The sequence below is a fragment of the Teleopsis dalmanni genome, chromosome 2 (assembly GCF_002237135.1).
Source record: "Teleopsis dalmanni isolate 2A chromosome 2, ASM223713v2, whole genome shotgun sequence".
NCBI classification, from domain to species: domain Eukaryota; kingdom Metazoa; phylum Arthropoda; class Insecta; order Diptera; family Diopsidae; genus Teleopsis; species Teleopsis dalmanni.
The window spans coordinates 17,066,157-17,079,007 of NC_051847.1; the positions used below are offsets into that span (position 1 = coordinate 17,066,157).

A 12,851-nucleotide genomic window follows, 5' to 3' on the forward strand; every position below is an offset into this window, starting at 1 on the left:
AATTACAAAAATTGTAGGTTTTTTTTAAGAAGGCGAAGAATATTTGGAAGAAGTAAAGAAATGAATTATTTCTATTTATTTATTTAAGCTACTTACAACATAAGATGCGAGTACTTTTAATCTGTGTCTGGGAAGAAATAGAAAAAAATATTCAATGGTGTCATCGTCGTCCGGATAAAGTGGACATAAACTGTTGTAAACAAGACCAAGGCAAAAGAGGTGTTTTCCACTAGTAATGTTACCAGTATTCGTACTAATTAGTAGTCCACAGTCGTTGCGTTAGCTCCATGCTCCAGTGGGAGATGATGATAAAAGAGAGAGAGAGAGAGAGTCCCTGCCACATACAAGTACAAGATAATCTGCAGTTTTTTCACAGATTTTAGGTAAGCCCAATTTGATGTGCCTGCAGCCATTGTGATTTCTCATTTATTTTTATATAAATATTAAATCCAACCAATCGTCAGTAGGTCGTCTGACAACTTAGACCACCCAAGTAATGGTTTCGATTCAGAAGATACCGCAATTAACCGGTTCCCGTAAGTTCGTCCTTCGTTTTCTGTTATGCTAGTAGCATGGCTACGAACCCATTGAGGAATTAAATCGTAGGGTCACCAACACAGTTTAACCTACATTTACATTTTTATTTAAATATATGTGTATATATTTATATTCAGACACACCCAAAAATCAAGAAATTAGTAATAACAATTTTTGATAATTGATAATTGAGATTTGACAATCTGCATAACATGCCTTGATGGTCATAATCAGAGAGAATATAAAATTGTCTTGGCCATTGTTCCATGTTATGACTGCCTGCATAATATAACCCTTAGTTGCATGTCAATTTCAAAGTCAAAGTCAACGTTCAAATATTCCAACTTTTTGCTATTATTTTTTATATTTTTTCTATATATTTGCATACAGTTAATAAATAATTTTTAATAAAAACGGATTTATAACGTTGTAATGATATAATAAAAATACACCATCAAAATATCCTATACACAAACCATTTTATTGACAGCGGTGAATGCAATGTGTAAGAACTGTCAAATTTCTTTTTTCTATTGACAGCGGTGAATGCAATATTTAACAGCTGTCAGATATGTTTGGCGCTTATCGCATCGCTAAAACAGTTTTGTTATTGTGCTATTTGTAAATGTTAATTTTTTTTGTTATACATAAATAATTGAACGTTTTTATAATAATAAAATGTTAAATTTAAATTGTGTTATATGTGCGGAGTTATTTGCGCCATCGGACGATGTGCATGTAACCAATTGTGGGCACATGTTTCATTATACCTGCTTAATTCAATGGATGGAACGGTAAATTATTTAAATTTATTTGACAAATAAAGACTTAATCTAAATTAATTTGTTAAAAAGGTCCAAAACTTGTCCACAATGCCGCAATAAATGTACAACAAGGAATATATTTCGCATTTACTTTAATTTGGCGAATTTAAATGAGAGCAGAGTGGACATCGGCTCACTGCAGGAACAGATAGATAATTTAAAATTACAAGCCCAAGTGAAAAACAGAGAACTGAAGGTTGCTGAGGAGGAAGTTAAGGTGCTCAAGGACACCCGAAAAAAATGCCTGTAAGAGAACAAAATATATATAATCTATTATAATTCAAACTAAATCTAAACATTTTAGCAAAACTATTAAAAATTTGGAGCAACAAATTAAGTCAAATGATTTCCTCATACAATCTTACGTAGAACAGGTTGGTGTTTTAAATATATTTTATGCTTGAACTTAGTTAATTAGAATTTTGAATTCTAGATGAAACTAGTAAAAACAGATCAAAAAGTTGTTGATGGATTACGAAATGAAGTAAATTCATTAAAGAAACAAATTGAGACCATGGATGGAGTAGCAGCCTTGATAACGGCTTGTGGCTCAGAAGCAGATAAGATTGTTAAACAAGAAAATGACCCTAAAAAGCTGGCACTTTGGATAACAGTTTTAAAAAGGTTCGGAAAATTATAATTTAACTTAAAACTCTATATTAAAACTTGCATTCTAGGGAATTAAGAACGTGTGACCAAAAAAAGACTGATATGCGGAATATGCTTAAACTGGTGCAAACAGAAGCTCGCAGTGAAATGAAATTGAAAAAGTAAAGTCTTTTTTAAACTTTTTAAAATTTTTAAATATTTTTTTAAAAACTACATATTTTATTATTTATTTAGAGAACATGAAGAACGAATTTCACAACTTGAAAGCGAAAATTACCAACTGGTTGAAAAGGTATAAAAAAGAGCGTTGAAAATATATTATCTTAATGGGCAGCTTAAAACCAAATTTCTTTTGCAGATAAAGTTATTGGAAGTGTCTAATGAAACCTCCAATCATAAGACAATGGCGGATCTTGATGAGCTAAATAAAGCTTTTAAGTCTTCGTTGCTAAGAGAGGAAAGACGCACAACCATATCGCCTAGCATTGTAACTAAACACTTAAATGAATTAAGAATAAATAATAATAAAACTTTTTGCAGAAGGAGAGTGTTAAAAATATTGAAGAATCAAATTCACCTTATTTAAATATAAAGAAAAGTATTGTGGGCTTGTCTCATTTTGGACAACGTTTAAATGAAGTGTCTAGTACTAACAAATTAACAACTTTAAAAATATCTCCAAAGAAACGAGGACTTCCGTTTGCAACGACAAGTGATCTCAGTGATAGAGTTAGTGAAAAACAACTTCATTTTATATTTTATATATATCTTAATGTTATTTTGTTTCAATTTTAGTATTCAACCATATTTAAAAAACCACGCATAGGCCAAATTACAATCGGAAAACCAATTGTAATCAGCGATAATGCCGATTTAGAAACATTTGAAGGCAATTCTAATCCCTCAAAAGTCGAAAAACTGCCAAATCAACATGTAAACATGCGTCTCAAGACTGGAGCATTACGCAATATTAAGTTATCTAAATGATTTTTATTTATTTATTAATTACATTGTAAAGTTATATTAAGTTTGCAATTGTATTTATTTCCTTAATTTTTATTTATTTTCTTAATTGTATTTTATATCTATGTGTTTTATAGTGCTTTCTAAAAATAATTTTGCAAAGAATTTAATTCCTTAAGTTTCACTTTGCCGAAACCTCTCATATCATGAAGTCTTACTATAATTTTTACTCAATTTGGTTTTTTTCTTTTTTTTTTGTTTGAAATTTTATCGAACTGTAAACAAGTCTCTTGTATATTTGTATAACTTGTACAGTAATAGTAAAATGAAAAATTTCCTTAACTAATATGATAATGCGACTACATTAATGCACCACATTCTTTATTTATTGAAACGATTGTGCCTCTAAGCAAGTACTTTTACATTCAAATAAATTAGTTTGCAAAAAAAAAGATATTTACTTTTTTAAACACAATAAATATATAATTAAATGAACTTGCAAAATTTTGATTTAAATGTATTAATTTTCTCTTCACCTAGAAATATATCAAAAGAAAAACTGTATTACCGGTTGCTGGTTACTGAATCTGATGAACTATCTACATAAATTTTTTTTTTTTTTTGTTAAGTCATGCGTTAATCTGCCCTTGTTATTGTTTAATAGAGTTCTTCTTTATTATGCATATTTGGTAACTCTTTGGTAGGAGAGGTAAACTTGTTTTGTGAAGTTTGAATGTAAGGTACATAAAATACTGCGACCATGAGATCTATTTATATACTTGCTTTCAAATCGATGTTGACTTGCTGGCTCCAACAGCTACAACTATGAGATCATCCGCTACACAAGTATGTAAGGAAACTCATACATGGGTCATACGAACCATAAAACTCTGCGCTATGTAATGGTATAATATCCAAGTATGTTTAAACTTAGCTCTTCACTATTTTTATACAGAGCTCAAAATGCATATCACCTTAATAAAAGGAATCACCAGTTATTATTAAACATTTTCCAAATAAACTAATAAAACATCCCAATACAAAAGTCCGAGTGCAATATACTAAAAAGAGGTGGAAAATGACACTGAAATATAAAAAAATTCTATAAACCACCGTTAAGACATTTATCAAAAATCTGACAAAGCTATAATAACGATTATGGTTTAAAGTTTCTACGTACCACTCTCATCTTATAATCCTATAAAGGCAATAAAGTTACGAATAGTCCTCCACTTGTAATTTTTATGGATTAAATATATCTGTTCGAGCAACAAAAACGATCCCATCTAGACCCGCAGCCAGAAATTTACTTCGGTTAGGACTATCGGAAAGTTACAGTAATTTACAAAAAAATTTTATCTTAAACAGTCATGATGCATTTATAATGGATATACAAATGTATAAATATAGTTCTTTGATTCATTTTGGGTGAGAATTCACTTCTCAAGCTTACTTCCTGTGTACGTACCTGATCCTAACCGAATTGAGGTCAGTATATAGCCATGTATTAGACGCGTTATTGTAGCGTTTAAATACATTTTGAAAATGCAAATCTACTATTGTTGACGTCACATATTAGTTGTTATGTCCCAACTGACAGACTAATTTAAGACCTCTTGATTTATTGCTTCATCTCATTAGACAACGTTTCTTCCCCTTCACTCAGGTTAGTTTCAATTAAAATCTACTCAAGCCCTCATCCTTACTGTATACTACATTGGTTATAGCTTAACATAATATTGTTATCTCTAATCTCTAAAATGTCTATTAATAATCTACTCCTTGCGGGTCATAAGCGAGCAGAGTCGCTCTGATGTTACTCTCTCCATAAAAATTAAATATGTATTTATAAATAAAAGCAGAGCTCTGAACTCGTTGACCCTTTCAATAAGAAATCCATATTTGAAAGTGTAAAATGATATATATTTTAATAAATTAGTATAAAAAGAGAAAAAAAATATACTTAATTCGTCTTACTTTACTTAAGCTTAAATGTTTGATGTGAAACTATATGTTCAATACAAAAAAACAAAACATTTAAAAAAAATTAGTATTAAAAGTGAATTTTGATTAATACTTTTAAGCACGATCACTTTGCTATATATTGTTAAGACCACTTGAATAGTTTTGCATTTTATTGCCAATTGCATTAGGAATTTACGATTTTCTTTTCGGCAGTGCCAGTCCATTCCTCTTTTAAAACAACTTTACAGCCTAAGTCGCGTAAGGCAGCCTTAATATCATGCTCCACAGCTGGATGTTCGATCATGGCAGCATTCAGCAAGTCTTCGATCCCATGTGACAGCCAAGTTTCGCATTGGTCACGAGATCGTGACACCATATTACGTATTGCCCAAGCAGCATTACGCTTTGAATGACATCATGCAATATCTGCAATGCGTATATACTCACTTTCATTTGCTATCTATATACTTACTTGTATCATTTTATTTTTCGGATGCAAACGTATGACTTCAACTATAGGTTCCGTCACGCCAATTTCAAAAAATGTCACACTATTGTCCTTGGCACGTAGCGTTAAAGTTGAAATGCAGAGCAAAGCAACGGAGACAACGTTCTCATTCGACTAAAAGAATTAAAAGAAAAATGTTATCTATTAAGAATTAAAAAAAAATTGAATTGGATTAAGAATAAAATAATAATTAGAAGGGTTCGAAGTTTGAACAGGAATAAAGAAGCAACAACAAAGATTTGATTAATTTAATGATGATACAACGCTGTTCCGACTATTGCTAAGTATGGTTGTATGTTGTATGATGAGATAAATTTTAAATTAAATTAAATTGATTAAAAATTAATCAAATCGTTGTTATTGCTTCTTCATTACTCTTCGAACCCTTTTAGTTTTTTTTTTCATCATAAGACGCGTCACATTCAACAAAAAAAGTATTATATAAAATAATAATATAGATAACTGTGTTAAAGGTTATGGTAGCCTGAGTAACTTATAGTAGTTCATTCGCGCGCGAAAAAAGTAATTATTTATGTAATATTAAATAGTTTTTAATATTATGACAAAAATATAGTTAATAGATCCCAACTTCTTGAGATCCCTTTCCCAACCTAACCGAATCATATAAGTACGAATAGTAGAGTTTTAATAACTTTCTTTCTCTACTTTAAGGCTGCAGCCTTAAACACAAAATTCTGATTGAGATACCCCGTAAAGACATCAGTCTTTTAATTGGTTTACTTACAGGTCACTGTAAACTAGGGAACCATGCTAGAAGATTAGCTCTCCCCGTCAATCAAATCTGTCGCAGCTGTAGGGAAAACGATGAGAGTGCCTCTCATCTACTATGTTTTTGCCCAGCTCATGCACGGCGGCAACTCAATACTTTAGAAGCCCCCTTCCTGAGGATCTTGACCAATTACAGTACCTAATACCAAATAGCGTTTTAGGTTTCGCCAAAGGTTCTAGGTGGTTTTAAACCCTGAGTTTTTCCTATATATACGATATCACAATATATACGATATATATACGACAACAATCCACTAGGGGTCGAAGGTATAACCTAACCTAAACTAAGGTTGCAGCAAGATTATCAAAAGACAGACTCAATCTGTCTAACTCATAGTATTTCTTTCGCAAACTCGATATCTCTATCCCGATATTGTAAATACTAATATTTGTATGAAACATGTAAGTGATATAACTCTACTTTTTTATTTAAATATAGACAACTTGCATACAGATGTCTGCATATCGTTGTGTCTTTCCATCTTGTATTAAATTGCTCAATACATAAGATTTCAACAACTGTTTGAATAAAGCTAATACTTTAATGTATTTATACTGTAGTAAATATTTAAATTAAGTATTAATACTTTATTACTTTAAGATGCATCCACACCACACCACACCTTTAGTGTGGATGCATATTTAAGTGATTAATATTAATAACATAAATAATTTATACAAAGATTATCAAAAGCGATATCAGATATCAATTTCAGTTCGGATTATTTGTAAATATATCAACTTACATTGTGAATAACCAACAGTTCTTTTATTATAGGCGCAGCTCCTTGTTGCACTATTTGTAATTTAACGCTATCATGTCCAGCGAGAGCACGTATTAGTTTTAAAGCCTCACGGTTTATACGTACTGATTTCGGATTAGCAGTCTTTAGAAAATATCACAAAAATATAACCAATATACAAGAATAAAATTTTTATATTATACCATAATTTCAAATATTATTTTAAGGCCTCCAACTTCTTCAACAGCAGCACAAAACTCATGTCGCACAGATAATGTACCGATTGTCAAAAGTAGATCAGCTACCACATTTGTGTCTTGTATATCTAGAAATAATAGTTAAATCCATTGTTTTTATAAATCAATGAAATTATACAAATTAAGTTATAATAACTGACCTTTCAGCAACTTCGTTAAATCGACAAGTACTTCGTTAGCTATATTTTTTGCATGTTCATGTGCACAACCGTACTCAATACGTATATCATCATCCAGCACCAAGTAACGAAAGACGGCAATAACATTGGATAATACTTGCACATTATTTTTGGATACGTGGGATTTCAAGTGTTTTAAAAGACCTGCATTCATAATGTTTTGCCGATTCATTTCATGCATAATACATGCTTTCTGCAACCATTGCAATGTAAGACAGCAAATCTCTACATTTTCCACTTTAAGTAAAGGTATTATAAGTGCTAAAGACTCTGCATCAAAGAGGTCGGGTTGCTTGTTAATAAGGCTGTTCATAGCTTTTAGACATTTTTCTAAAACCTCAATGTTTGGATTTGAATTATTTTCTGACAAAACTTGTCCCTCGAGTAGCGTAATTAGAACATCGTGAGCACCATTTTTCCCAGCTAAGACACGATGTGGTATAGACTACAAATATTTAAAATATTAATTTAAATTAATAATAATATTAAAATATTATTGTACTTTTTGGCACTCTTCTTCTAAAATAACTAAACACTCTAAAAGCGTTTCTGTTTCTGATGAATTTGCACCAATATGCGCCTTTATTTTGTCTATTGTTTCATTTAGTAATGGTACTCCACTATCCGGATTCAGAGCTAAGTCCTTTATAATGTTTGCCAAATTAATTCCCTGTAATAAATAATAATTATTATAAAGCAATTCAAATTTATTAATAGGTGCAATAACAATATTTAAAAGTAAATACGTACAATTGGTACAATAATTTATAATAAAGTAAATTCGAAATCTCTATAAAATAATTTAGTTTAAAGTAATAAAGAAAACTTGATTTATAGAAAACGAACACCTACACAAAGCTTATGATTCATTCATAGAAATTAGTTTATATGCCACTATTTTTTTTTTGTTTTTGTTTTTGTTCTTGAAACACTTTTTAATTAGTTTTAAAAAATTCTATTTTATTTACACCAATATTTCAACTATATTCGATAGTCATTTTCAGGGTGCAGGAACTGCAATTATTTATAATTTAATACAATTTTTTACTCACTTGTGCCTCAAATTGTTTAATAGTCTCTTCTTTAGCTTCCACTGGATCCATGGAAAAGTCCACAATATTTTCCTTAACAACATCATCAAATGTTTCTTGAGATATAACTTTCGACATATTGGTTTTACAATTTATTTTTAAAGAAATAAATTAAACCAGATTCCAGATTTTTAAACTTATCGTGCGTCTTCGTCGCAGACTTTTACTCCCAACTTCTTATTAATTTCTTAACCAACTCAATTCACTTGAGTTGTCAACAACAACATACTGAATGCTACCAACAACAACAAAGGCAAATATGACAGCTAACAGCTGAGCTGTCATTTCAATACAGGGCATTAATGTTTTCTATTTGATAAATACAAATGTATCATAATATTAAATACTGCATATACTTTTGACATAAGCGAACAAAACAAATTCATAAAAATTATTTTATATATATTACTAGATATTATATTAATTTTTATTATGTGTTAATATAAATAATATTCTTCTATCTTGTTCACACTGAAGTAGTTTAGTTTATTATGATTACACGTGATTGCAATTCTACAGATATAACCTGCATAACTCAATATAGTTTTTAATAATAATATTTAATAAAATTTCTTTTAATCAATAATATTCAGCTTGCCGCTTTAAAAACGTTTGTTTATAAATGATATAATGGAAGGTATTGAGCAAAATATATATATAATATTGATGAGTATATATAAATTTAAGTTCTGTAATTATTTATCTATGGTCATTGTACACATATACTTACACATATTTATGAAATGTTAGCCGTAATTTTTTCTTTCAGAGTAGCACAAAAATAATTGCAACTTACGAAATAAAACATGTGAAGCCACAACGATGCTCTTAGAGTTAAGCATTGCTCACAAAAATTTTTATATCTTAAGTTTCAGTGCAGCCAAATTCAAAAATCACATAAATATTCTTCACGCTTCTAATATTCGTTTTGTTTTCTTTTATTTAAATCAATTAATTTTTAGTGTTTACAATTTTTATATATCATATTGTACAACACCCAATAAAAAACATACATATGTCAAAAATAAAGTGTGATTTGATTCAACATGTATATTTATTAAAAATATAAATGCCTTTAAGCACATCTACAAAAATGTTAAATTACTCTAAAAATGTTCGGTTGGGTAACAAAAAAATTTGAATCCAAATTTACCAATCGAATATGCTATAATATACTTTTCCAATGCGCGGTCCGAGATATATGAGAAAATTGGTAGTAATATTCATCTAAGTGCATTTATTTTAAAAAAACTTTATAATTTTTTATATTATACATAAATATATAACTTATAATTATCTATATATCTATATTGTATTAAAAATGTCAAATGAGTCGATAACATTTGCAAAATTCCCTCCGATAATTATTGTTAATTACAATTGCAAGAGAAGCAACACTGAACACAATAATTTTGTAAATGTCAAAACAGTCATAAAATACACACGTTGTTGTATTGTATTCATCACATTTTAGTCAAATAAGGCGAATTTATATAAATTTATTAAGTTTCCATTAATATTTATTGGTGTTTTGTATATTAATTCAATTATAAATTTAAACTCATAAAATTACAATAATGGATGACGATTGGGGTAGGTCTACAATAAATAAAATATTAAAATTGTGTACATTGGTCGAGCGAAGCAGACTTATGACAGGGCAATATTAAGTCATTGCGTACAATTTATATCTAAATTTAGAAAATTATTACAAATATAATTTTATATTTACGAACTAATATATTTTATATATACAGAATCAGCTGCAGATAAAGAAGTTGTCATACGTCCAAAAGTAACAAATGATGTAAATAAATGGGAAGGCGAGGACGATGATGAGGACGTTAAGGTAATACATACTATAATTTATATTTTATTAAAATTTTTACCTGAATTATGTGCGTTGCATTAAACGCAGTTGAAAATTAATTCATTGTGTCCACGTGTTAACTTTTGCATATTCACGACTGCCTTCACTTTCTTCAGGTAGAAAAGAAAGTGTTTTAAAACTTGCTCTGCAGGTTTTTATTTTCTTGTGTTTGCTGAAATTGTCTGAAAATATATTTTAAACAAAAATTGCAAATATTGTTTTAATATACAATATTTGTATAAAATAAACTTGTTTAAATATATGTTTTTATTCTTAAAAAATAGATCTCAGCAAATAGCTCGATGTATTTGAGTTTGATGAGTTGCAAAAAATAGTAACTAGCATTTCAATGTCACTTAATAGTAAATTCGTATTAAATTATTTATGCTTATTTATATATATAATATTAGCTTAAATATATTTAAATTTTTATATTGAAACAATTTTTTTATTTTGTTGAGGTTGTCTTAACATCTATGTTGACTCAGAAAATATATTTCATATAAGTTTACTGGGTGATGATGGTATGTTAGTATATACCATCATGATATTATATTACTTTTTAATCATAATTTATATCTTTCTTTTAATATTTATATTACAAATGAAAGCCCAATGTGTATTTTAATGAATTTTCGTCTTAATACGAATATTGCACTCAAGTCAAAAAAGACGTCTACTTCGTGACCGTCAGAAAATCTGTATTTTAAATATCAAAATATTAATTTTTTGTTTTTAACAAATTAAGTAAATGCCTAATTTAATAATTATTGAATTAAAAGATTTTAAAAGGGTCAAATATACAATTTTGGTTCTTAAAAGTTATCTAATTAAATTATTTATAGATGTTGTTGTTGTCGCCGTTGGGGATTTGCTTGTAAAATCCCTTTGGGGAATGGTAAATGGAACTTGATCGAGTTTTAAAAAAATAATACTTTATCAAACAGAAGTACTACACTTATAAAAAAGAGTATGAAATGATTTATACCAAAAACAAAAAATCCTTACTATCACTTAGATTGAAACCTACATTTCTTGTTCGTTTTGTAAAGGGCGAGCGATTATTGTTCATGGAACCATTATTATCATAAAATCAAATATTACTATGACTATCATTAAGATAATCTGGTATGCCTTTTCTGTTTCTTATCTCTCCACTTTAGCCTTTAAGGAACGGAACAATTGATTAAAATAATCCTTACTTTAAATAGAAAATTCAAACGGACTATATATTATATTTGGTTATTCATTACCTTTAAGTTTTTAGAAAATATTTATTTTTGATTGGATCAAAAATAAAAAAATATTGCAATTCAGTTCACTCATATTTTTTTATTTCCATCGTTAACTAAACGTCGAATTATACATTAATACAATACGTAATTATTGTAAATATTTTCGCACGAATCTTATCGCGACCTTTGACTACTCATACTTTTAAAATGCAATAAATAACATGCAAAATATTGTGTTTTTTACTTTACCCTTTTTAACATTGAAAAGTTTTTGCAAAATTATGCTTCGCTATTTTGGCGCTATTAGCTAGAACTTTTAATTTTGTTTAATTCAAATACATGTACTAAATTTATTTAAATTGTTTTTTAATTTAAGTTTTATAATTATTATTTTTTTTATTTTTCTAAATTTTTAAGTTTTAATTTAATTACTCAAGTGAACGGAATTTTGAATTTTTTTTGTTAATTACTCAAATAGGATAGCTGGGAAGATGAAGAGGAGAAAAAAGACGAAGAGAAATCCGCACCTGCAGCCGTTCCAATTAAAACGAAACCAAATAAAGTTCTAAAGGCTAAACTTGCTGAAGAAGAGGTAAATATTTTATAATTAAATGTGATTTTTATATATCTAATACATTTTTTTTAACTTATATAGCGTTTAGCAGAAGAAGCTGAAGAGCAACGTTTAGCAAATATGACATCTGAGGAAAAAATGGCTGAAAAATTACGATTACAAAAAATTCAAGAAGAATCGGATTTAAAAAGTGCTTTGGAAACATTTGGTGTTTCTAGTATAGCTAGTGGTTTAGATGCATTTAATCCACAAAGTAAAGAAGAATTTAAAGAATTTGGTGCCACATTAAGTTGGAAATTAGCTCAATTTAAAGAATCACCACATTTTCCTCAATTTGTAGAAGAATTAGTACGTAGCATATGTGTAAATTGTAAGTAAAGTTTGTTAATAATAATAATATATTAATTAAAATAAATTAATTGCAATTTTCTGCATATTTACAGTAAGTGCTACTGATATGAAAAAAGTTAAAATGAATGTTGAAAGCTTGCACTCTGAAAAGGTGAAATTAGAAAATAAAGCAAAGAAACCTGCTGGTAAAGGTAAAGCTAAGGCTTCATTACGCACCGAAAGCGATGTAAGTATAAATAACTTAATTTAGATTAACTTTTAAATTATAATTTATTTTATTTTTTTTTATTTTTTCATAAAAGGATATTGATGGTTATCAAAAGTACGGGAATGACTATGACGATTATGACGACTTC

The 12,851-nt window shown here is 28.7% G+C and overlaps 4 protein-coding genes across 4 annotated transcripts in view; 3 read left to right on the forward strand and 1 right to left on the reverse strand.

Moving 5' to 3' along the window:
* Positions 1–12,851, forward strand: part of LOC119686454 (serine-threonine kinase receptor-associated protein-like) — a 269,963-nt gene that overhangs the window by 133,760 nt on the left and 123,352 nt on the right. The window lies entirely within an intron of this gene.
* Positions 1,095–2,998, forward strand: LOC119686450 (E3 ubiquitin-protein ligase TRAIP-like). The gene is made up of 9 exons (XM_038101033.1): positions 1,095–1,331; positions 1,392–1,607; positions 1,666–1,735; positions 1,795–1,985; positions 2,039–2,131; positions 2,205–2,262; positions 2,329–2,457; positions 2,511–2,699; positions 2,766–2,998. The coding sequence occupies exons 1-9, from the start codon at positions 1,216–1,218 to the stop codon at positions 2,955–2,957; spliced, it is 1,254 nt and encodes a 417-aa protein (XP_037956961.1). The 5' UTR covers positions 1,095–1,215; the 3' UTR covers positions 2,958–2,998.
* On the reverse strand, positions 4,906–8,776 carry LOC119686447 (armadillo repeat-containing protein 6 homolog). The gene is made up of 7 exons (XM_038101030.1): positions 8,427–8,776; positions 7,877–8,044; positions 7,336–7,819; positions 7,142–7,263; positions 6,942–7,082; positions 5,371–5,520; positions 4,906–5,301 (listed from the first exon to the last, which is right to left on the reverse strand). The coding sequence occupies exons 1-7, from the start codon at positions 8,541–8,543 to the stop codon at positions 5,083–5,085; spliced, it is 1,401 nt and encodes a 466-aa protein (XP_037956958.1). The 5' UTR covers positions 8,544–8,776; the 3' UTR covers positions 4,906–5,082.
* On the forward strand, positions 10,018–12,848 carry LOC119681591 (eukaryotic translation initiation factor 3 subunit J-like; the record flags this gene model as incomplete). Its single annotated transcript, XM_038094831.1, has 6 exons — positions 10,018–10,058; positions 10,223–10,314; positions 12,049–12,162; positions 12,226–12,514; positions 12,588–12,721; positions 12,798–12,848. Coding segments are annotated over exons 1-6 (696 nt in total), but the record flags the coding sequence as incomplete, so codon positions are not given.

Bases quoted from the DNA above. Each gene is read 5' to 3' on its own strand.
- LOC119686450 (XM_038101033.1), top strand. From the start codon at position 1,216: ATGTTAAATTTAAATTGTGTTATATGTGCGGAGTTATTTGCGCCATCG. The intron at 2,263-2,328 runs GTATAAAAAAGA...TTTCTTTTGCAG, and splicing joins ATTACCAACTGGTTGAAAAG to ATAAAGTTATTGGAAGTGTC. The intron at 2,700-2,765 runs GTTAGTGAAAAA...TTTCAATTTTAG, and splicing joins CAAGTGATCTCAGTGATAGA to TATTCAACCATATTTAAAAA.
- LOC119686447 (XM_038101030.1), bottom strand. From the start codon at position 8,543: ATGTCGAAAGTTATATCTCAAGAAACATTTGATGATGTTGTTAAGGAA. The intron at 7,820-7,876 runs GTACAATAATAT...AAATATTTGTAG, and splicing joins TAGAAGAAGAGTGCCAAAAA to TCTATACCACATCGTGTCTT. The intron at 5,302-5,370 runs GTAAGTATATAG...TGTCATTCAAAG, and splicing joins CGAAAAATAAAATGATACAA to CGTAATGCTGCTTGGGCAAT.